The sequence below is a fragment of the Oncorhynchus clarkii genome, chromosome 24, assembly GCF_045791955.1.
Source record: "Oncorhynchus clarkii lewisi isolate Uvic-CL-2024 chromosome 24, UVic_Ocla_1.0, whole genome shotgun sequence".
NCBI lineage: Eukaryota > Metazoa > Chordata > Actinopteri > Salmoniformes > Salmonidae > Oncorhynchus > Oncorhynchus clarkii.
The window spans coordinates 17,371,910-17,397,006 of NC_092170.1; the positions used below are offsets into that span (position 1 = coordinate 17,371,910).

At 42.8% G+C, this 25,097-nt stretch overlaps 2 protein-coding genes across 2 annotated transcripts in view; both read left to right on the plus strand.

Annotated features, from left to right (window-relative positions):
* The window catches only part of LOC139382951 (carboxypeptidase D-like), a 42,689-nt gene extending 34,925 nt beyond the window's left edge, over positions 1 to 7,764 (plus strand). Inside the window, exons 8-21 of the mRNA XM_071127225.1 lie at positions 72 to 239; positions 326 to 435; positions 624 to 726; positions 806 to 948; positions 1,132 to 1,301; positions 1,425 to 1,727; positions 2,300 to 2,495; positions 2,771 to 2,906; positions 3,016 to 3,162; positions 3,242 to 3,340; positions 3,473 to 3,537; positions 3,824 to 3,955; positions 4,385 to 4,673; positions 5,158 to 7,764. Coding sequence (XP_070983326.1) covers positions 72 to 239; positions 326 to 435; positions 624 to 726; positions 806 to 948; positions 1,132 to 1,301; positions 1,425 to 1,727; positions 2,300 to 2,495; positions 2,771 to 2,906; positions 3,016 to 3,162; positions 3,242 to 3,340; positions 3,473 to 3,537; positions 3,824 to 3,955; positions 4,385 to 4,673; positions 5,158 to 5,390 — 2,294 coding nt within the window. The 3' untranslated portion in view covers positions 5,391 to 7,764. The remainder of the gene's footprint in view (positions 1 to 71; positions 240 to 325; positions 436 to 623; positions 727 to 805; positions 949 to 1,131; positions 1,302 to 1,424; positions 1,728 to 2,299; positions 2,496 to 2,770; positions 2,907 to 3,015; positions 3,163 to 3,241; positions 3,341 to 3,472; positions 3,538 to 3,823; positions 3,956 to 4,384; positions 4,674 to 5,157) is intronic.
* Positions 7,765 to 8,406: 642 nt separating this feature from the next.
* The window catches only part of LOC139382407 (Golgi SNAP receptor complex member 1), a 46,648-nt gene continuing 29,957 nt past the window's right edge, over positions 8,407 to 25,097 (plus strand). The window contains exons 1-6 of the mRNA XM_071126434.1: positions 8,407 to 8,461; positions 9,151 to 9,262; positions 9,558 to 9,648; positions 9,757 to 9,864; positions 10,057 to 10,148; positions 17,429 to 17,503. Coding sequence (XP_070982535.1) covers positions 8,431 to 8,461; positions 9,151 to 9,262; positions 9,558 to 9,648; positions 9,757 to 9,864; positions 10,057 to 10,148; positions 17,429 to 17,503 — 509 coding nt within the window. The 5' untranslated portion in view covers positions 8,407 to 8,430. The remainder of the gene's footprint in view (positions 8,462 to 9,150; positions 9,263 to 9,557; positions 9,649 to 9,756; positions 9,865 to 10,056; positions 10,149 to 17,428; positions 17,504 to 25,097) is intronic.

The following is a 25,097-nucleotide window of genomic DNA, read 5'->3' on the forward strand; positions in this document are numbered from 1 at the left end:
GACTTGATTCTCGATGATGACTACTTGTCTAGCTTGCTAGCTAAGATTTTGTTGTTCTTTTGCTCTCACAGGGGATGTCAGAGGGTACACGGGACGCAACAACAGTAACAACTTTGACCTGAACCGTAACTTCCCTGACCAGTTTACTACCATCACTGAACCCAGGCAGCCAGAGACCATCGCTGTGATGAACTGGCTCAAGAGTTATCCTTTTGTACTCTCAGCCAACCTACATGGAGGTAAGCCCTAAGCTCTCCCATTTTTCAATGTTTATAAAAAATGTATATTGTATTCTCATTGGGTATTTCCTCTCTGCCCACTACAGGATCATTGGTGGTCAATTACCCATATGATGATGACAAGCAGGGACGTACGGAGTACAGCAAGTGTCCTGATGACAAGGTCTTTAAACAGGTGGCCAGATCCTACTCTCAGGTCAGTGGACTTCAACACACAATTTGGGTCCTTATCACTCCATTTACTAAATATATTCATGCAGTTGTGAAGTTGTTTATTACGTTAATAAAAACATTGGACAGTTGTTGATAAGTTTACTGTTTCAATTCTGCTGTTTGTATTGCATTGTCACCTTTTCCCTTTTGTGTGTGTGTGTGTGTGTGTAGGAAAATGCTCTGATGCACAAAGGACACCCTTGTGAGGACCTTTACCCATCGGCGTTCTTTGAGGACGGCATCACCAACGGCGCCAACTGGTACAATGTTCCCGGTACGTGCCTTCCCATGCCAATACACACACTAAGAGGAACAATGTGTGTATCTGACTTCTCTTTGTGTTCTCTCGCCAGGTGGGATGCAGGACTGGAACTACCTGAACACTAACTGTTTTGAGGTGACCATAGAGTTGGGCTGTGTGAAGTACCCTAAGGCCCAGCAGCTGCCTTTGTACTGGGACCAGAACCACAGAGCCTTACTGCAGTACATCCACCAGGTCAGCATACTTACATACTGTCCTTCACTATGCTATCATTCATTCATCTGTCTCTCTCAAAAAAAAAGTAATGTAAACGTATCATTTCTCTCTTTCCCTTTGCCCATTTACTTTGTCTCAAATGCACCAACTTGAATTTGAGGTATTCATCCTCTGTGTATGTGTGTGTGTGTCCCTCTGCAGGTCCACAGAGGAGTAAAGGGCATGGTGATAGACATTAAAGATGGTACAGGCATCCCTAATGCCACCATCATGGTGGAGGAGATCGATCATCCAATCACAACCAACCTAGCTGGAGACTACTGGAGACTTCTGGTCCCTGGGACGTATCACCTCACCGCCTCTGCACGGGGGTGAGAGACAGAACCGTAGAAGTAACTGAGATAAATTAGAGGGTTAACCCCACCCTAACCCAGAGAAACAGAACTAGAATGAACAACCTTCTATGCCCTAACCCTCCCTCCCCTTCTTCTCAGGTACAACTCAGTAAAGATCTACGCGACAGTGCCAGAGGAGGGGGTGGAGCTGGTAGACTTCCGGCTGACGCGGGTGCGTTCGGAGCCCAATGGCCAGGCTCCCAAGGATCCTGGAGCCACCCAGGACCCTGCAGAGGTGGTGTTCCAGAGCTTCATTAAGGACCTGTCTCTGGGCCAGGGGCTGGAGCAGCTGGTTCAGAGTACAATCACAGAGAGCAGCTTCAGATACAGACGCTACAAAGAGCTGTCAGAGTTCCTGAGGGGTTTGACGCTCAACTTCCCCAAGATCACCTCCCTGCATAGGTAGGCCTGAGTTATGACCCCTGACCTCTAAACCCTAACCTGATGTCTAACATCTAGACCTTAATTTCCCTAAGAGGACCTCGCTGCAAAGGTAGGCTGGCCTGAGTTATGACCTCTGACCTCCTCATCAAATGTCACCTCCCTGTACAGGTTAACTCTGACCTCTAACCCCTAGTGTAACTGCCCTTAATCAAAATAATTTAGCTTGTCATGCAAAAAAATATGTGTATATGTATTATCACATACACCAGATAGGTGTAGTGAAATGTGTTGTTTTACAAGGTCTGCCATGGTGGTAAGGTGCCCAAGGAACAAATTAGGGTTAAGTGCCTTGCTCAAGGGCATATCGACAGATTTTTCACCTTGTCGGCATGGGTATTCGAACCAGTGACCTTTCGGTTACTGGCCCAACACTCTAACCGGTTGGCTACCTGCCCACCTGTACCATTAATGGCTAACCTCAAAACCTCTCCTCCAAATAGTTGGAATTACAGTCTACGTGTCATTGCAGAAGAGTCCGCTAGGTAATAATCTACAGTGGAATTGATAATAACATGCATTCTTCTGTCTAGTTTGGGCCAGAGTGTGGAGTACAGGACCATCTGGGCCTTGGAGATTTCCAACAAACCAGACGAGCCTGAAACGGCCAAGCCCAAGATACGCTTGGTGGGAGGTATCCATGGCAACGCCCCCGTTGGCACAGAGCTCCTGCTGGAGTTCGCTGCCTTCCTCTGCATCAACTACGACAAGAACCCCACCATCACCAGGGTGAGATGATTTATCTGATAAGTTTTTACTATACCAATCATAACTATAGTGCCTAGTGAAATTATTCACACCCTTGCACAGTTGTGTTGCCTTAAAATGTGTTGCCCTAAATTTTCATACAATTTTGATATTTCTATCGACCACACTTTAAAAAGGAAAGAAAACTTGCAAAAAAGTTTCATGTTCTAAAATAAAAAAGCTCCCTTTAAATATAACTGATGTCCTGTTGTTCTACCCCTCATTCCTCTTTATCCTTCTCCCTCTTCTCTCCACAGTTGATTAACGAGACGCGAATCGTCATCCTTCCCTCCATCAACCCAGATGGACGAGAGCTGGCCAGAGAGAAACAGTGCACCTCTACTGTGGGCATGACCAACACACACGGGAAAGATCTGGACACTGACTTCTTTGGTCAGTACCTGCTGCGGTTGGTGTATAGACGGAGATGTTTGTGTTGTGTGTGTACTTGCATGCCCTTACATGTTTGATGGTGTCCTGTCTGTGTGTGCTGCTGTTGTAGGTAATGCCTCCCAGCGGGTGGTGGAGGCTCAGCCAGAAACCAGGGCAGTGATGGACCTGATCTTAGAGAGGGGCTTCACACTCTCTGTAGCCCTGGATGGAGGCTCCCTGTTGGCTACTTACCCCTACGACAAGCCTGTACAGCCAGGTAGGAACATGCGGCTCCAAATATAGAATACTAGAAATCTATCAAATAAATAGTTAACTAATAGTGTACTTTATTTCAGTTGAAAATGAGGAAACTCTGAAGTACTTGGCCAATGTGTATGCCAGCAACCATCCCAAGATGCACCTGGGGGATACGGGATGTCCAAGCAATGGCCAGAGTATGTACCAACAGCACCACAAATAGACCACTGTGACCTATAGACTGCATTCCAAGTGGTGAATTGGAAAAGATGGCTTATATACATCTATTGACTCCTATGTTTCATCCTTCTCTTCTCCTCTCTCCCCAGTGGGTAACATCCCAGATGGAGTACTCAGGGCAGCAGAGAGACAAAGTCACATGGGCAGTATGAAGGTATGTTTCATACCCTACTTCCTAATGCTATATCTCTCATAAGAGAAAGGTTGTTCTGTCACCCGGCCCAAAGAGGCATCTGCTTGTTGAGTTCTGGAACAACACGACTTCCACTGCTAAGTCTGTATTTAACTTCAACTAACTGTGTAAGAGCCTGATCAATTGTTTGATTTTAAAGTACAGTAGCCATTCTGGACTAAGCTTTACTGGTCGTCAATATGGCTATTCTGATGTGTCTGTCCTGTCCCGTCTGTCTGTCCTGTCCTGTCCTATCCTGTCTTTTTAGGACTTCAGTGTGGACTTTGGCCACTGTCCAGAGATCACGGTGTATACAGGCTGCTGTCTGTTTCCCCCGGCCAAACAGCTGGCCACGCTGTGGGCTGAGAATAGGAAGGCACTGCTCAGCATGCTGGTGGAGGTCAGTAATACCCTTGACCTCTGACCTGGGGTCATGTAATACAAATGCATTCATTAAGTTTACAAATGCTTTGATGAGTTATTGAGTGTGTTTGATAATAATAATTAATGCATTTCGGGGCTCCAATTGGTTACTAATCAAATGCGTTTGTTTGATACATTATTGAATGCATTTATGGCATACATGTGCAGGTATTGCCACAGAAGATGAAATTAACATAATATTACTTAGTCTATTACAATATTACATTATCTTCCTGCGATAGACTAGCATCCTGTTTAGGGGGTATACTTGTTCTGTACATCAAGCTGCCTTACGCTACAGTAACAGGATATAGGCTCCTGCCCTATTGGCCGTTCTGGCTCGGACAAGGCTACTTTTTTGTTCTGTGTACTTTACATTCAATCTGTGTTTCTGTCTCTCCCTCAGGTCCATAAAGGTGTGCGTGGCATGGTGAAGGATAAGAGTGGGAAGCCCATCGTGGGGGCCATGATAGTGTTGAACGGAGGTGTGAGGGTGTTCACTGCAGAGGGAGGCTACTTCCATGCTCTTCTGGCACCAGGAAACCACAACATAGAGGCTGTGGCTGATGGCTACCAGCAACAACGGCAGGAGGTGGTTGTGTCGTCATATGAAGCTGCCAGCTCCATCATCATAGAGTTTGACATGGACAACCGCATTTTTGGTCTGCCTCGAGAGTTTGTTGTGGCTACTGCAGGTAAGCATGAGGAGAACTGTTTTTTTGGAGATGTTACCTTTTGTGTAATGTTGCCAGATGATTACAGAGAATTCATATTTTTTTTTTACATTTTAGTCATTGGATCCGGCAGGTAGCCTAGTGTTTAGAGCGTTGGGCCAGTAATCGAAAGGTTGCTAGATCGAATTATTGGTTCTTAACTGACTTGCCTAGTTAAATAAAGGTAAAAAAAAAAGACAAAATTAAAGTAAAAAAAAAAAAATATATATATATATATATATATATATATATTAATTTAGTAGATTCCCTTATCCAGAGCAACTAGGGTTAAGTGTCTTGCTCAAGGGCATATCGAGAGATTTTTCATGTAGTCGGCCCGGGGATTATTGTAGGGAGTAAAACAAGGTGAATAAGTTACATTTTGTAGGTTTTTAGGACATATGTTTGTTTTGTGCCTCTGCCTCATGTTTATATATGCTTGTCTCTCTTATCTCCTTCCCTGCAGCGGCCTCCATGACGGCCCTGGTGGTGACAGCCTGTATCATCTGGTGTGTGTGCTCTGCTAAATCCAACCAGCAGAAGGATGGTTTCCACCGGCTGCGGCAGCACCGTGATGATTACGAGGACGAGATTCGCCTTACCTCCATGGGCTCCAAGAAGTCCCTGCTCTCCAACGAGTTCCAGGATGAGAGCGAAAGCGATGAGGACACGCTCTACGCCAACGCCAACAAACTCTGAGATCCCACATACATATATACTATAGACATACATACATGGCCAACCTGGGTCCTATTCATTAGGCACCAAACAGATTAAAACGGACGGAAACAGAAACGCTTGTTTTTACTTTGTTGTTTGAAAACATTTTGCTACAGTGTGCCCAAATGAATACGACCCTGTTGTTAGTACTGGGCAATTCCACATTAACAGAGTGATGCTGAGACTCCGATTTAACACTTTAAAACAAAAACCAATGATTGCAAAGTTGAACACACTGTAAAACTCGATGCACAAGGACTACTTTTAACCATTTCCATAGAACATTTTACAATAACACATTTACTTGAAGAACAGTGCAGATACAAAGTTTGTAGCAGAATTACAGTTTGTGCTGTTGGGGCCATCATTCTGTTTACATTTTTTTATTATGTTCTGTGGAAATTGTAGTAGAGTTAGAGTGCATAGAGTTGTATAGTTTTTGTTTGAAATACATTTTAAAGTGAAAAATCAGAGTCTCACCCTGTTACTGTGGAATTGCGCTACTACTACTGCCCCTCCCTGTGACTGTTGAGTTGGCCGTTGTTGTGCTCTGTGGCTCTGCTCTACTGGAGAGGACGAGGTGGAGCAGGGAGGGCTTGTTCTTGTCCATCCCTATAAGATTCTCCAGGTCCCATTTGCCTGTCCTCCTCCCGCCCACCAGAGAGCGCTGTTTCAGAGACCACAACAGTCCTCTATGGCTGGTGTCCAAGCCGAATCGTCCAAATTAACACCTGCTTTGCTCTGTTTACAGATGCACACTAAAGGTCTAGTGGAGCTGGGCAACCTTTTTTTTTCTTCATGCACGCAACACACACATGCACACTTTTGCAGTTAGCCAAACATCAACCTGTCCATATATTTATTTGATACCTATACTTGGAACTAGTACCAATTAATATACCAATTGCAGTCATTTGAAATGATTAAAGAAATGTCTGTTTCTCAAGGTTTTTGTCCGTGTTGTCACAGTCCAGTTAGCCAGTCTTTCAGAGGGAGCATCAAACACAGTGCCTTGGCTGATGTAGAGTTAGACACGCCACTCTCTTTTAGGGCTACAGTACAGAAGCGTGGTGGTGTGGGTACTAGATATACTAGAATCTCGTCCAGATTATGGTCTAGTACAGATTATGATCTGTGATCCATCATATACTCAGGTGATATGGAAGACATTAGTCATCCAGGATTCATCCAGGGGTCTGGAGTATTTTAAGAGATGCACTCTTTCAGAGCAGAAGACTTACAATGGGCCGGGTTCACAGGCTGCATGTGTTTTCACTTCTATTGCCCTCTGCTTATTCATGTGCCCTCTTGGACATACAGCACAAGGCCCTCTGCATTTTACTACAAGCACTGTATGTTAAATACAAATACAAGATTCCCCATTTAATTGTTCAGGGAAAGCAGTTTGAAATAGATGCAAATACTGTAAATCACAAATGGATGGTTTTCTTAATGTTTTTCCATTTGAAAGAGAATCTATGCTTTTTCTTTCTACACACGTTTCATATCTTAAAATGACCCTTAAGATGGCAAATGACTTAGCCATGCTTTAATAATCAGCCGCAATATATTGATATTTTGTTGTAATTTACTTGTATTTTTTTTTCATGCATTCATGATTTATTTGTACAAATCATAATTCTATCAAATCCTTGTGCTAGATGTCAACCCTACATTACTGAATAGGTGCAGAACGTCTGCTCTAGAACCATCCAGCAGTTGTGGGAGAGTGTTTAGAGAGGAGGGCATCTTCCTCTACAACAGTGGTCACCAACCCTGGTCATGAGGAGTATAAGGTGTGTAAACGTTTGTTCCAGTCCAACACTAACCCTCCCAATTCTACTCTCATCAAGGTCTTTTTGAGTAGTTGGTTAGTCGAATCAGTTATGTTAGTGCTGGGCTGGAACAAAACCCTGTACGCTATGTAGTTTTCCAAGACCAGGGTGAAGGACCACTAGTCTACAGGGGTGTCTGACTCCTAACTATCATCTCAGTTGCACATAATCAATATTGTAGCAACGCCAGGTAATCTTAGGGGGAGAAAGTAAGTTATTTTTCTATTTGTTTTACATTGTGTGTTGTGAGAGGGATGGAGAGTGTTATCTGAATGGATGTTGGGGTTTTGATGTAAATGGTTATTTTTGTTTCTTTTTATATGAAACTGAATTGATTGTAGATAATGAACTGTTGCCAAGTTTATTTGAATGACAAATATAAGTGAAATTCATGTTAACCCTGACTACAACACACATTTCATAACAAACCAACCTGTTACGTTGAATGTGGTGATATGACAGACATGCTAACATGAACACTTCAAGACATTGATGAATTAAACAATATGGAAAGAAAATGAATTATGTCCTAATTCGTTGCTTTGACACTGCTCTCATCTTTTATCAACCAGATTATACTGTATCTGTCATTCAGCAGCAACATGGCAGCAAAATGTTAAAGCTGAATTGTAGCAATTGTAGCATTTTCTATTGACCCACCATTGCCACTAGGGGACAATTAATGTTTTGTATGAAGACAATTTGCATGGTGGCTGCTGTGAGGTGAAAAATGTGTTACTGCAGATTAGGTTTAGCCAATTTAATAGACTGGATTTTGAGATGTCAAAATGCTGTTGTTTGTGTGCAGACTACTAGCATTTGCCATGTTTCTTTTTATGGGAAGGGGAAGCGGAATGTTGAGAGAATTGGACCAGTTTCACAGCACTCCTCATTGCTTCTGTGGACACAGTTTATTTGAAAGAAGGCATTTAAGGCAACATATCTTCTACTGGCATGTGTGGTCTGTAGCTGTCTTTCTCACACAATCATTCCGCTATCAATTACGGTCTACGAGGCTTTATATACACCATTTTTTGTTCCCAAGATGCTGACCAGTTTGTCAATGGATGCCGCACATGACTAGATAACCGCACCGGGAGGCGCATTTGTAGTGTGGTAGGAGTTTTCAAGTTCCATGTCCTGTAGGTGGGCTGTGCGTCAGCTGATGACGTTGGACAACAAAAATGGCAGGAGGAAGCAGCAACTACTGGGAAGGTGAGGTGGCAAACTGGCACAACTAGGGTGCGATCAGACAGCTATTTGATACATTTGCAACGATGTTTGGTAAATTTGAACGGGGTTTACATGCCAAAAGTGTTGTCAAATTTGGAGCAAATCTACACGCCGTTGGGTCGGGTGGCCTGTCCACGAGCTCAGCTAGCTAATGTTGGTTAGCCTAGCGAGTTACCTTCAAATATCTTGTAGCTAGCTAGCTGTTTTAGATTCGTTGTATAGTTAGCTAGCTAACGAAATAAAAATGTAGGTAGCTAAATTGTGATTTCAATTTCACCTAGCTAGTTACTTAGTTATCAATATGTGCAGCCAACGTTAGCCAAATTATGTTTGTGTGCTAACGTTAGTTGGTTAGCCAGCCAAGTTATTTTGTCAACAGCAGCAGGATGATTAGAGAAGTGCTGCCTGATTGTTTGTTTTTTTGTCTCCACTTAGCTGACGTTAACTACCTACCACTATTGTATAGATGGCTAATTGAATAAGGTACTTATGTTCAGAAAAAGTTGGTTATTTAACTAACGTTTATATGAAAAAGACAGCAATACAACATATTATTAATATGACTCATTAGCTATGTGGATTAGTCTTTCTGTAGGCTTAGATTACTGTTGATGCCAACCCTGTTTCTCAATTCCAAACTGTGTGTGTGTTATGTGTGTTGCACATTCCAGATTTGCGAAAGCAGGCCAGGCAGCTGGAGAATGAGTTGGACCTGAAGCTGGTGTCTTTTAGTAAACTGTGTACAAGCTACAGCAGCTCCAGAGATGGCCGTCGAGGAGACAGGTAAGACTAAAACCAGTTCCATTTAGACGAGTGCCCAGTCCCATTCAAGTTTCTAGCCCCTTCCTCTAGATCCTAGCCTTCTACACCTTCGGGGCCAGTTTCCCAAACAGAGATTAAGCTTTTTCCTGGACTATAAAGCACTTTCAATGGAGATTCTCTTTTAAACATGCTTTTTCTTGGTGTTCATGGATCTGATTGGACTGATAGGTGTTACAAATATGGTGATACAGTACCTCCACCAAGCCCACATGTTGAGAGTCCTAATGGCCTCCTTGTCTTCCTCTCCGTGCTTTAGCAACTCAGATACTGCTCCCCTCCTCAACAACTCAACGCAGGACAGAATGTTTGAGACCATGTCTGGGGAGATTGAACAGCTGCTGGCCAAAGTAAGACTAAACACCAAATAATTTTATTCAGCTTCACTATCATAGGCATGTCGACATGGTTGAATCTTGCATTGTGTGTATGTGTACTGATGGTGCTGTGTCTCTCAGCTCACAGGTGTAAATGACAAGATGGCTGAGTACACCAGCACCCCGGGGGTGACGTCCCTTAACGCAGCCCTGATGCACACGCTCCAGAGACACAGAGACATCTTGCAAGTCTGTGCCTGTCTCTTACTCTTTCTACCTTTTTCTCTCTCTCCCTCCCTCTTTCTTTGTTTCTCTCCCCTTGTCTCTCATCTCTTAGTCTTAACTTGAGATCTGCATGCATCATTTAAATTTTCACTTAACTCCCATGGGGTTAATAGTTTTGCATTCCCTTAACTCCTGTTTTTTGTTGCTGTACCCAAGGACTACACTCACGAATTCCACAAAACCAAAGCCAACTTCCTTGCCATCCGGGAGAGAGAAGATTTGCTGGGGTCCGTCCGCAAAGACATTGAGTGAGTATCTCTCCCTCCAGCCATCCCTCCATAGATCCTTTCTTACCATAAAATGTTTTACTGACTTGAAACAACAGGTTGTTGATTTTATTTCAACTGAAAAGGGTGATTGATAAAGCATATGTTTTATATTGATTTATTATGGTTCTGTGTAAGAACACTCCCTCATTTGTCTCAAATTCCAAATCGATGTCAGTAAAAACAAAATAATAGAATACCAGTCCTGTATGCTATTTAGATGCTGAAGTTTATGTAAAAATTAAAAAGAAAGATTTTAGTGGCATTTCACCCACTTTGGGTGGGATGACACAAGCATATATACATTGAACCTTTCTTTATAGGCACTTTCATACTCACCACATTTGCTGCTACTGCCTATTATCTATGTTGTTGCTTAGTAACTTTACCCCAACCTATATGTACATAGCTACCTCAATTAGATCCTACCCCTGCACGTCGACACGGTACTGGTACTCCCTGTATATAGCCATGTTATTCAAACCTGTGAAACCTTCAGGAATCATGTCCTCCGTGTTGGACTGGGCGACATGGCCAAAATGATCATATCACTATAGTCTTTCAATTATTTTACAGTATTTGATATTTCTGAATAATACAAGTTCTAAATATGCTTACTGGCGATTAAAAACGGGTGATTGCTATAATTTTTTGTCATTTAATATTAAAAAAATCAAACGCTTAAAATACCTTTTTTGATCGTAAAGTAAAAATCCATACGGGTTTGTGAATGAATACCAATCAGTGGAGGCTCTTCAGAGGAGGTGAATTCCCCCAAAAACTATAATAAATATATTCCAAATAATTGATTAAAACTGTGTTTTGCAATGAATGTCTACAGTACCCTCAACAGCACTGTGTAGGGTATCACCATGGTGTAGCCGGAGAGCAGCTAGTTTCCGTCCTCCTCTTGGTACATTGGCTTACATACAAAACCTAGGAGGCTCTTGGTTCTCACCCCCCTTCCATAGACTTACACAGTAATTATGACAACGTCTGTAGAACGTCCTCCAACCTATCAGAGTTCTTGCTGCAAATCAAATTGTATTTGTCACATGCGCTGAATACAACAGGTGAAACGTTTACATACAAGCCCTTAACCAACAATGCACTTTTAAGAAAATTTAAGTGTTAAGTAAAATATGTAAAGAGCAGCAGTAAAATAACAGTAGCGAGGCTATATACAGGGGGTACCGGTGCAGAGTCAATGTGCGTGGGCACAGGTTAGTTGAGGTAATTTAGGTAATATGTAGGTAGAGATAAGAGTAGCAGCAGTGTAAAAGAGGGGGGTACAATGCAAATAGTCTGGTTAGCCATTTGATCAGCTGTTCAGGAGTCTTATGGCTTGGGGGTAGAAGCTGTTAAGAAGCCTTTTGGACCTAAACTTGGCGCTCCGGTACAGCATACCATGCGGTAGCAGAGAGAACGGCCTATGACTAGGGTGACTGGAGTCTTTGACAATTTTTTAGGGCCTTCCTCTGACACTGCCTGGTATAGAGGTCCTGGATGGCAGGAAGCTTGGGGCCAAGTGCTGTACTGGGCCATATGCACTACCCTCTGTAGTGCCTTGCGGTCGGAGGCCGAGCAGTTGCTATACCAGGCAGGGATGCAACTAATTAGGATGCTGTAGAACCTTTTGAGGATCTGAGGACCCATGCCAAATCTTTTCAGTCTCCTGAGGGGGAGACTGAAAAGGGTGGTAATTGGAGTCGTGTCTGGCCATGCAGTCATGGTTGAACAGGGAGTACAGGAGGGGACTGAGCATGCACCCCTAAGGGGCCCACGTGTTGAGGATCAGCGTGGCAGATGTGTTGTTACCTACCCTGGCCCGTCAGGAAGTCCAGGATCCAGTTGCAGAGGGAGGTGTTTAGTCACAGGGTCCTCAGCTTAGTGATCAACTTTGAGGGCACAATGGTGTTGAATGCTGTAGTCAATAAGCTGTAGTCAATGAATAGCGTTCTCACGTAGGTGTTCCTTTTGTCCAGGTGGGAAAGGGCAGTGTGGAGTGCAGTAGAGATTGCATCATCTGTGGATATGTTGGGGAGGTGTGCAAATTGGAGTGGGTCTAGGGTTTCTGGGGTAATGTTGTTGATGTGAACCTTGACCAGCCTTTCAAAGCACTTCATGGCTACAGATGTGAGTGCTACGGGTCGATAGTCATTTAGGCAGGTTACCTTAGTGTTCTTGGGCATAGGGACTATGGTGGTCTGCTTGAAACATGTTGATATTACAGACTCAGTCAGGAACCGGTTGAAAATGTCATTGAAGACACTTGCCAGTTGACCAGCACATGCTCGGTGTCCACGTCCTGGTAATCCGTCTGGCCTTGTGGATGTTGACCTGTTTAAAGATCTTACTCACATCGGCTGCGGAGAGCGTGATCACACAGTTGTCAAGAACAGCCGATGCTCTAATGCATGCTTCAGAGTTGCTTGCCCTGAGGTGAGAATAGAGGTAATTTAGCTCGTCTGGTAGGCTCGTGTCACTGGGCAGCTCGCGGCTGTGCTTCCCTTTGTAGTCTAATAGTTTGCAAGCCCTGCCACATCCGACGAGCGTCGTCCACACAATTGAAGGATCAGAGAATGAATCTAGTACTGAAAGCATAAGCTACAGTTAGCTAGCACTGCAGTGCATAAAATGTGGTGAGTAGTGGACTCAAAGAGAAATACAATAGTTGAACAGTTTTCAACAAATCTTTTTCAAAAATGGTGACGCGAAACTCGTTTGCAACTGGTGGACTAATGATTCTACCCTAGATAAGCTAGATGCAGGCAAGAGTGTGCAAGGCTGTATTGAATGTGTCGTTGTCTAGCATCTCAAATTTTTCTATCGACCTGTGTGCACCTACTTTGTACACTTTCAATCGTAGGCTAGATTGTAGCAACCTCATGATGGGTATAGGGCAAACTAGTTATGTTACATTGAACTGGGTGAATGGAATGTGAGTGAAAGTCATCCAACATGCTGTAATAGTAATAAGGCCATGCTCATGATTTTAAAAAGTAAGGTCTTCTGTCATCACAAATGGCACTGATCGCCACTGATACCGATATCGTTTTTATCGTTTACTGCCCCTCCCTACCTCCATGGGCCTCTGTAATGAGAGCGAGAGAAGGTGCTCCACTGATTGGCTTGGTAGTAAATGACGGCTGGGCAACCAGACTATGACTCTTGTCTGTGTTTTAATGGCTTATTGATCTATCTAAGATGCAGCAGGCCGCACCTCGAGACCACTGCAGGATTCCTATTGAGCAAACACACACACGGCAAACTACCCTCCTTTTATATGCAGATAGCCTTTATTCATCAGTGGTCACTGTTCCATGCGCTCATGTCTGTTGTCCATGTGCTCCACATTAACCGTAACCTTTCACTGTTCCATGCGCTCATGTCTGTTGTCCATGTGCATGTCCGTGTGCTCCACATTAACCGTAACCTTTCACTGTTCCATGCGCTCATGTCTGTTTTCCATGTGCTCCACATTAACCGTACATCATAGTGCCTGGGAATGAACCTTTCACTGTTCTGTTGGCTGTGGACAGAATTTATAATTGCTTGGGAAGATGACATTACTGCCCACCCACACAATGTGATGGGAAATGTGAGCTTTATTTTAGTGGTAGTCCTGTCTAAGTCATCACGGTTTTCAAAAAAACTAAAGTCCCCAAAGGACCATTTTTTGTTTTTAATTATTGTGTGCATTCTGATCCATGTAGCCTACATGGTGTATGATGTACTGTCAGCATTAATGTACACATTGTCATTTCTCAAACTACATACATGCTGTTCCTCAAGGATTTAGACTGGTGTTGTAACGCTTTCAAAGCCCACGTGCTTGAGTCTTGTGGCGTGCGAACGCTGAACTAACACACCAATAGCCAAGCAACTGACGCTAACAGCAGTGCTAATAATCACTACAACACTAGGCTAACAACAACCCCTATTGTATTGTATACAATCAGGCATTGAGTTGGCATCATAGTGGAACTCCTCCTGGGAGTGGGGAGGGCAGTGAGGTGGATGGATGTCTGGAGCCTAGAACGCTGCAGTGAGCCATGCGCACTAGACTGGAGTGATGACATTAGGCTGGGCTGACAGCTCGTGGTTCTAGCTGCAGTCATGGTCCCACACAGCACCACTGGAGAAGAGATGCAGGCAGTCATGCAGATACGGAGACTCTGAGCTTCCATTTCCAGGAAACCCTGAGAGATGGGGAAATTGAGACAGTGAGGGAAGGAAGAGAGACAGATATGGAGAGACACAGAGGGAGGTGGTAGTCTGTTAGGGCACCACTGGGATGCTTCACCACTGTTCTTTAAGTTGTCCATTTTGTCAAGGTCCACAAGTTCACTTTCTCTGATACAGCTATACATGATACTATAGAGTATGAAATAAACTTAGTGATTTTGTCTTCACTCTGCTACTTTTGCTGACCTTGCTATAAAGGAGAATTCAGCATCTCAACTAGTTAAAGAACTGTTGTATTCTCTTGTTCTTTCTACCCATTTATTGTACAATGCTAGCTAGGCAACTATGGCTAACTTAGTCACGTCAAACAGTGCAGACAGAATAACAGTAGGTGCATTAGTTTAAGCTGTTTTCTAGTGACATTTATTTGGATACATCCATAACATTGAGCTAATGAGCCATGATTTCGCCTGGCATAGACAATGTGCTCTCTCGTTAGGACACTGTTGTTCAGAGGAGCTAGCCAACAACACAGCTAATACAATAACTTCAAACTGAAGCTGGAAACACTAAACTAGTTGCACTTCATTTTGTTAGACTTTAAAAATGTATATTTCTTTGTATATATCCATAAATTATGCCAGCTAATTCATGATTTTGACTGGCAGGCTGAGAAATGCTGCTTGTCTGTCTTTTCCCAACTTCGGCCACATTTATTACTATGGGACAGTTGGAGATGGTTTCTATTTCAATATTCAAATTCTATGTTGCAAATGTCAGTGAGACAGACAGCAAGGTTTATACAAATCTCCACTGTTAAACTAAATGTTAGTCTAAAAGAAATGTGAGATAATGTCTAAATGCTTTTTTATAGTGATCAGGTTTACTTCCCTGCCTGGGCTGATGAGACAGTTCCATCTGACTGCGCAATCCACTGAGTAAATAGGCATTTTACCGTCATAGATTTAGCCAGTGGTAACTTGTGGAATAGAAAACCGTCTGGAATGCACTTTTAACTGATCAGCATTCAGGATTAGACCCACCCATTGTACAATAACACATTATCCACCATGGATGTCCCCTCTCTAGTAGGCTTGGGAGATACCCCGATATATGGTATAAACAGTATATTTTGAAATACAAACGGTAGGATTTTCAATACTGTAAAAAAAAAAAAAAAATGGAGGATGCGTCGCTGCTTTTTAACTAGAAGTTAATTATAACTAATAAAAAATCTAAGATGTGTCAAATTTAAATGATATCCAGCTCAGGGCTCCAGCTATGCATTTGGTTTGCTAACTTGCTAGCAAAGTGGCTAGATGTCAAGATCAAGCTTCTTGGTTACAGCAGAGACATTCGATCTATTTGTTATTCTAACTCCTAATTCTATGCATTCATCCCCTCCTGGATCAAGAATTGAAACAATGGCTGCCTCTCCTTTCCCCAGGTCAGTGGAGAGGAAGGAGAGCATCACTAAAGTGCTTATGGGCTTACAGCCTATAGCTAGTCCAGCATCCATTTCCTATAGCAGCCACTGCAGTGGGATTTGAGAGTAGTGCTAAGGAGCTTTCGGCACGGTTTGCTGGTTGCTCATATCCACTCTGTGAGTGGCCTAAACAACAGTCTGCCGTTGTATAGGCTACTTGGCGAACAGTGTAGACTTAAGCAATAAGGCATGAGGAGGTGTGGTATATTTCCAGTATATCACGGCTAAGGGCTCTTCTTAGGCATGACGCGATGACAATGCATAAGCCGTAGTATATTGCCATATACCACAAAACCCTGAGGTGCCTTATTGCTAGCGTAACCTTGTTACCAACATAATTAGAACAGTAAAAAAAAATTCAACCCTATGGTATAGGGCACTCAGCCTATCAGCATTCCGTGTTAAGACCCCCTAGTTTATTTTTTAGCAATAAGGCCCGAGGGGGTGTGGTATATGGCCAATATACCACAGCTAAGGGCTGTTCTTATGCGCAATGCAGAGGGCCTGGATACAGCCCTTAGTCATGGTATATTGGCCGTATACCACAAACCTCCAAGGTGTCTTATTGCTATTATAAACTGGTTACCAACGTAATTAGAGTAGTAAAAAAATGTTGTCTTACCCATGGTATACTGTCTGCTATACCACAGCTATCAGCCAATCAGCATTCAGGGCTCGAACCTCCCAGTTTATAACAGTGTGGGGTTTGTGAAAGCCAATCCTGTAAAACTGATGGGATTTTGATAGCGTCTTTGCATATTTTGTGATGTTTTACCATTCAGCTCAAACTTAATTAACTATCATTGAAATGGTTCTAGAAAACCTGACATGTGGGCTGAGTGGTGTCTGTCTTGTGTAACTATAAACCATTGTTATACAAGCTCAAGCGTATGGAAATACAGCGCACATTCCCCTGTTACCCACTAGGTGGCAGTAGACCCATCTGCATTCGCAGACCTGACTGGGGGTGTGTGGCTGGTTAAGTGGTCAGGAGATGAGGGCTCTCTCTGTCTGTTAACAATACCACACACACACACACATGGCTCCAGACATCTTAAAGGGATACTTCTGGGTTTTGGCAATGGTATCTAATTCCAAAGAGTCAGTTGTACTTTTGGATCTCATTTTAAGCATTTGTGTCCAATATGGAGGAAGTTGTAGGTAGTTTCGCGAGCCAATGCTAGCAAGTGTTAGCGTAATGACCAGCAGGACCACTAAGGTTGTTACTGTAGCAATGACGAGCCAATCCCTCTTAGATGTGAACCATTCCATTTACTATCTTTTCACATCTATTTCCATTGTACTTCTCCCATGCTGTTTTTCACTCTAATTACTCTCTTTTGCCGCATAGACTAACCGTGATTCAGACAAACCTTGTTTCAAATGGTCACAATGATGAATCCATAGATGAAGTGTTTAATACAATTGTGGCTGAATTTGGTTAATACCTTAGATGAATCAGGATCAATTTGTCAGTAAATATTTCAGATGGTCATAGCAGTGACGTCATCTTGAGTTGTTTGTCTGACTAATTTATATGCACAGTATTATATGAATTAAACCCATTCTCTCTCTTTCTGTCCAACAGGACATACAAGAGTGGCTCAGGAGTGAACAACAGAAGAACAGAACTGTTTCTGAAGGAGCATGAGCACCTGAGAAAGTACGATCCTGAACGAACACACACACACACTGCACCTGACTTTTTGTGCCCCTAAATTACCAGATTACCTCGCAATATCATCTTGCAGTATTCTCCAAGTACCCATACTATCATCTCACAATTATTCTCTCAAGCTTTTTCTGAAGTTCTTATAAACAAGTCCAGTGTCTCTGCTGTTCCCAGAGCAGTTCTCAGAGCAGTTCTCAGAATTGTATCAGTTCTCAGAACTATATCACTTCTCAAGAGGAGATGCTACTTCCCAGAAGCCAATAGCAGTCTGCAGAGCAGCACAGTGCTGGGATAACTCATGTTGATGGGTGAAGTCAGCCATTTTGAATAACTCTGAAATGATCTCCCTGCTCTTGCTGTTAGCTTGCTAACCACTGCTTAAGCAGTTCTGATCCCAAAAATACTGTTTGGGTTTTTCATTTTAAAGGTTGAGCTCGGGTAAGGTTGTTTTGGTGTATAAATCAGTAAGTGTCCTCTTGATTCATGGGCATTTCTGTCTATTTTTTTTTTTAGTAGACAGCAACTTGGCTGCTGAAGTTAACGATCTGTTTTAAGGAAATGTAAGAGGAAAAAAAGAGATTTAAGGTAAAGGGACATTTAGGCCTAATTGGCTTTTGCATGCAAGTCAATTAATTCAGACTAATTAATGAATAAAATAATTAATGTGTTGTATTATTCTCCCATAAATATAGAAAGGCACTAACTCCTGAAGGTCAAATCCCTCAAACCCGACCAAACACACACGGTCATGTCTTTATAGTACAACTATACATTTGAGTTCAGGAAGGTTACTCCCAGTCAGTGTGGACATACTGTAGAAGGTCAGACCATAAGCACCACACAGTGCAACTCAGCAATAGAACTATCATTTTTTTATCATATCTCAACTTTATCAACTATCTCAACTAATGGCCTGACATGGAGCACTTGGATTCAAGGGTTAATTCTTTGTTTACCTCTGTGTAGTCAATTTGCTGTCAGCGTGGGACACACACATACATTAACTACAGAGTTGCATGTGTCATGGACAGTGTCAGGAGGGAGGCCTTGCAAACCTTCATCTGATCTGACTGAGGAGACAATTTAGGCATAACGGAGAACTATAAAGATCTCTGATTGGTCTGCTCTCTTCTAACCCTGGTGTTTCCTGGCTAAACTGAAGGATTGTCCCCAAATAGCAGTTTCTCCAGATACACACAAACCTCCATTCATTAAAGAACCTGTCTGACTATTCTGTCACAATTGCTGAATGGTATTTTTCCAGTCACTGCACTGAATGTGCTCATTCAAGTACTGTATCTTTCTGTGTGTAATTTGATAGTAACGGTAGTGTAAGGGGACCCATGGTTTTTGTGTGTGTGGCTGTCTCAGCAGTTGCCTTGGACGGCAGGGTCCACTTCTCAGCTTTGTTATCACCAGCATTACACCCTGTGTGCTGTTTACTTTAGTACCAAAGGAATCCTTCCAAAACGCTGTGTTGGTGGAAGACCTGTTTGACTGAGTATTATTTAACTGGGTGCTGCTGATGCAGGTTTTGTTGGTGAAGCAGCCAGTTTCCCTCTCTGTGAATGAAAGAGATGGCCCGTGAACAGAACTGCCGGTGCAGAACATTAAATAAAGTAAAGAAATCCAACAGAACCTCTACAAACACATTATCCTGTTGTAATGTGATTTAACTACATGACAATAAGAAGGGCATGGGGACAGCTGCTGAACCTGTCTTGAGTCTCAGGTTGACATGTATAAGGCAGAACTGCTGCACTTGAAGTAGCACTTATTTGAAATGCTGCAGATGCGCAATATAATTAAGCAATAAGGCTCGAGGTGGATGTGGTATATGGCCATTATACCATGGCAAAGGGCTGTTCTTCTGCAGGACGCAACGCAGAGTGCCTGGACACAGCCCTTAGCCGTGGTATATTGGCCATTATCCACAAACCCCTGAGGTGCCTTATTGCTATTATAAACTGGTTACCAACGTAATTAGAACAGTAACAAGTGTGTTTTTTGTTGTCATATCCGTGGTATACGGTCTGATATACCACAGCTTTGAGCCAATCGGCATTCAGGGCTCAGACCACCTAGTTTATCATTTCTTATATCCATTGTTAATGTCACAGCTGCATAGTGCGCATATTATTGTTGCCCTCATTACATTGAGAAAAGATGGCACGTGGAGCTGATCTGGGTAAAGTTCTGTCTCACGATGCTTTGGTAGAGAACCTTGGTTTGTTTCGAAACCTGATCCTAGACCCCAGTCCCCAGAGCCTGTCTAAGAGCGCAGGCCATCTATGTCATTAGTACTATCTGAGGTCTGTGCCAGCTCAGACATATAATCAAACATTCAATAGGATCTAGGAAAATGTGTTAATATTTGCTGTCGCGGTACCGGTACACAGCCTCACCACACGACAAAGATGGGAGCAACACATGATATTTTGATGTGATTTAGGGATAATACCATGTTAACCACAGGAGATAACAGGGAGGACTTTCCCTTACTGCACCAATGACGGATAAGGAGGAGAGAGAGCTGTAGCTTAGTGGGCGTGATTCTATTACCTTAGAGCTATTGTATTAAAGAGAGGGAAGGGATGGAGGAAAGAAGAGATTAAATATGTTACTGGCTGCTGTGGTAATGGCCTAAAGAGGTTTAGACACAAACAAATGGGAAGTATTTCTTCCTTCGGCCCCTATCAAGGTTTTCAGCTCTGCTCCGTAAAGCAGTGGAAATGTTTGAGGTTGGGTGTGCGTGCGTTCCCAGTTTCCCATGGTCAGGAAAAACTCCTTGCCCTAAGTACATTCCTCTACAGGATGTAAACCTTACCTTGGCAGATGAAAATGGATAGGCTGTCAGGATATACACCGAATGCCCAGGCCAGAAATGCAGAGGCACTGTCCCTGCAGGAGTTGTATTTATTTATTACCAACTCCAATTTCTATATTCACTGGTTGACTTATAGGACACACAATGTTTCATTGAGGAACAGACTAAATGAATGGGCACCATATGAAACCACACAGAACATAAGACTTCCTGAGACCCCTGCTTGGTGCAGTCTGTAGGGCTGTTGTGGTGACTGTATTACCGCCACACCGGCGGTCATGAAGGCAGTCAATTTCCACGTGACCGTTTAATCATGATAATTAGGCTTTTCCAAGCTCTGATGCTGCTGATGGTCATTAGTAGCCTACCAAACTTGATAACTGCCTGGTACTCAGCACACTATTGTCCCTCTAATCATTCTGTCATCAATGCAAAAGTAATCGCAAATCTAATCAAACACTTAATGAGAGCTCATGTTGCGCAACATTTCTATAGGCTATGCCGTTGCGTGAGAAAACAGAGTGAAGGCCTCTAAAAAGAGGATGCCATCAGCTGTCTATAGGCTAGGTCTACTATATTTATTTCTCAACTTTCCTAATATTAAGCACATTGTTCATCTTTTCAACAGGAGAATAGCCTACCTGGCTGGCATAAAAATGAACCACGGGAAAGCGTCTTCCATTCGTTATTTAAGTGCATAGATGACATTTTTTCCCCGCTTCTCCTGTTTCGAGACAGGTGCATGATAATGGTCCATTCTAAATCGACTAATTTCACATGTATATGTCAAATTAAACAAATTAATCCGATTTATAATTGGTGTAGAGCCTAACCTGCGTACATAAGCAACACGTGAGTTTAAAGTTTGGGGAAGATAATTTTCACCATTCAAAATGCACATTTTTATAATTGCATTTGCGGTGACTTTTGATAATGGTGTTTTCTTCTAATGGAACATTCGCGCCTACTGCCATGTGCTCATTTCTGAGCTTATGTGAAGAAATAGCCTGATAGATTATCAACATTTTAAGCTAAAAGTGTTTTTGATGCTAGTGGTGGTAATAATTTGGGATCTATCACATCCCACAACTGTCCCAGACTGTTTTGAATATTCATTTCTTTCGCAGAATAGAATAGGTCAACTTTTGTACTATGGGGGATAGTAAATTGACATAGGCTAGTCCTTTTGCTGTTCGTTAGGCCTACTCATCTTGTTAGCTGACAAAGTAAATGTGGACAGTTCTTCCAATATCTTCAATATGCACCTCAGAATTGGATAAAGACGCACGTAGTTGTGTTCGATGTGTCGGTCTTCACTTGTAGCCTGTTAGAAAGACCCGATCACATGATGGAGAGCCGTGAGAGGTGATTTGGAGTGTGCAGCACTCAGGGAGAAGGGCATAACGTCCACTGGCCGCAAAAGGCATGGATTTTTAAGGGTGCATTAGGGTCACACAGGGGATGCAAATGCAAATAGTCTGGGTAGCCATTTGATTAAATGTTCAGGCGTCTTATTGCTTGGGGGTAGAAGCTGTTTAGAAGCCTCTTGGACCTAGACTTTGCACTCCGGTACCGCTTTCCGTGCGGTAGCAGAGAGAACAGTCTATGACTAGGGTGACTGGAGTCTTTGACAATTTTTAGGGCCTTCCTCTGACACAGCCTGGTATAGAGGTCCTGGATGGCAGGAAGCTTGGCCCCAGTGACGTACTGGGCCGTTCGCACTAGCCTCTAGTAGGGCTGGGTGATAAGTCGTGTGACGATAGAGCATAATATGAAACGATAGATGGTTTTCTATCGTTTATTTCGTTGTGGCAAATCGCTCTTTACGGCAATATATTTCGTCAATTGGACGATGCCTTGCGTTCTTACAAAATTTGCAACACAAACAAATATGGAGGAGAGTGAATGTGATGCAGAGCACGGAGACACGGAGGTCGTACCTAAAAGAGGTGCTACTGCTCGCATGGACGTGGTTTGGGTATGAAAAGTCTGACACGGACCAGAAAACCGTCCTCTGCAAAATATGGCGCAGGCCGGTCCTGACAACGGGCTCAAACACCACTAACCTCTTACCACCTACACAAGAATCATGTGAAACCGTACGGAGAGAGTCTACGGATGAGACCCCAAAAAAGTACAGTTGAGTGCTCAAAACAAACCACCGACTCAAATGTTGCAAGAGGCTTTTGCCCGCGGCACACCATATGGCAAAGAATCACGAAGACGGAAGGAGATAACAGCTGCTGTTACAACTTAGATTTGCAAAGACATGGCCCCAATTTACACGGTCGAGAAACGGGGGTCTCGTGAGTTGGCGCTAACACTTGACCCAAGGTAACAACCACTGTTGTCATTGGCATAAGAACAACTCAGTGTTCTGTTCTTCTGAAATAGACTACATTTTCTTCATATCATGCTTCTTTAGACCTGTCTAAAATAATGGATTTGTTGTGAATTTGTAGGCTATATTACATGGTGTTATTAGACCTTTTAAAATGTAGGTTTTCCAAAAGTCTGCATCAGTGGCTTGTTGGCTATGTGTGGAAGACGGGAGATGCTAAATGTGTTCATGTTCATTAACGGTCAATTACTGTCAGGCCAACAGTTTATTTGCTTGACAATCACCGGCTGACAAGTTCATGATCGCCACAGTCCTAGTATGGTGTCACTGTGAGATATTATAAACATAATTCTCCACTGTCCCATCTGAAGCCATAGTATTTGTGAATGGTGAAGGCTAGTTTTGGATGTGGATACTCATTGATTGAAAGGGGATCTGAAAACACTATAGGCCTATACCTAAGAGGTTATAGCATATACACAAATGTTAAAATCAGAGTACAGTACATGTAATATCTATTAAAACCTATCCATGTTGTAATCAGATTTGGGTGGAAGGTGACTGGTAGTGTGAAGTTTGAGAGCCTTTTCACTGTGTACCAAAAGGGCTAGGGGAATTCCTGTGCGTGTTTTGTCCTCCACTACGTTACTCCCTAGTTCCCCCTCTCTCAGAGAAGGGGAGAGAAGGAGGAGAGTGTCTTATCAGGTATGGCCGGGGCCTTGAAGTGTGTTGTGCCGTAGTGTTTAGGCCCATGTCTTTCTCTCTCTCGCATGCATTCAGACACACACCCGCGTACTGTTTCCCACTCATGCGCACTTTCCATTACACAGCCTCTTCCTTTCGCTCTTTCTATCTGTAAAGAGAGGTCTGGTCATGATTTAAATGAGGGGAAGGGAGGAGCAGGACCAATCAGTCCAGAGTGACGAACTGGTGTTGCTTGTGGCTCTGCTGATTGCAGCTCCCTTACAGATTTTTCCCTTTGTCACTCTCACGCCACTCCTTTTCTTTCTCTTTCTCTGCTGTTCTCTCATTCTGTTTCCAGCCTGGTAATCATCCATCCCTGGCCATTTCAGTCTTGCCTCCAGCAGAATCCTGTACTGCTTAAAGGCAGAACATGTTCCTATTATTTATGTGCTGTTTGAGACAGGAAAGGGGCAAGGGAGGGATCCAGTCCTCTCTTTTCTATTGGGAAATACCTTTTCAGGGCTGGAAAATATAATTTCCACACTAAATCAGTGTCTGTCAATCTGTAGTCTCTCGTGGACAGAAGAAACAAACGTGGCTGGAGGCCTGCAGGCCAGTGACTCAGCACTCAGTTTCAGAGACTAGCAGTGAGAGATTCTCTGCTCTCGTTATTTTGTTCTCTTTCTATAATTGATTCTCTCTTTCTCACTGGTGAGTGAATGTCTGCAGTATCAACTCAGGGCTAAACAGACATATGGCTTAGATGTTTCTCTCATCCTCTTTAGAGCTGTGTCCATTTTGTCAGCCGGTGATTGTCAAGAAAATAACTGTCGGTCTCACGGTAATTGAGCGTTAATTAACAAACACATTTAGCATCTCCTGGCTTCCACGCATAGCCCACAAGTCACTGATGCAGATCTTTTGGAACAAACATTTTACATTTTAAAAAGTCTAAATAAATGTAATATAGCATACACGATCACAATAAATCCATTATTTGTTTTAGACAAGTCTAAAGAAACATAATATGAAGAAATATGACACATGGCTGTGGGCTACACTAGTTCATTTAGCAGACTATTTGCTTAATTCTTTATTTTATAGTATGAACAATACAATTGACCGTAGCTTAATAAAACACAGGATATTTTCTCATGCACAGGATACAGAACGTGTAAACGGTACAGTGAATTGGTACCAAAAACAAGTGTACAGAAAATATTTTATCATTATTAGAAGATGCTTACCCGACACACTTGTCCAAATTGATGGGTCATGTGAAAGAAATGCTATAACCAGCCACATATAGCTAAGAGGATGGGTCACTGTTGTCGAGACATGTACACACAATAGATGGCCGTAATCACACCTGCAGACACACCTGGCTAATTTAATAGGTTATGTAAATATCCGGAGGAAGTGGAGTCTGAGTTTATTTTATTTTTTTATTTATGTATTTTTAGACAAGGAACCGGCATAATCCCAAGTCATACGACTACCAATACAAACATTGTCATTCTAGTAGTAGGAATCTGCAGTTAGCTAAAGCCAACCAACTAGATTTAATGTTAGCTAGCTAACATTAGGCTATAACTAGCAATGCAAATAGTTCTGATTCATATATTACTACACAGATCATACCTGTAACGTTAGCTAGCGAGCAAACAAGCTAACGTTTGCTACCTAACTAACAGTATGCTTTAACTAGCAACAAAAACAACTTTCTGAAAAAT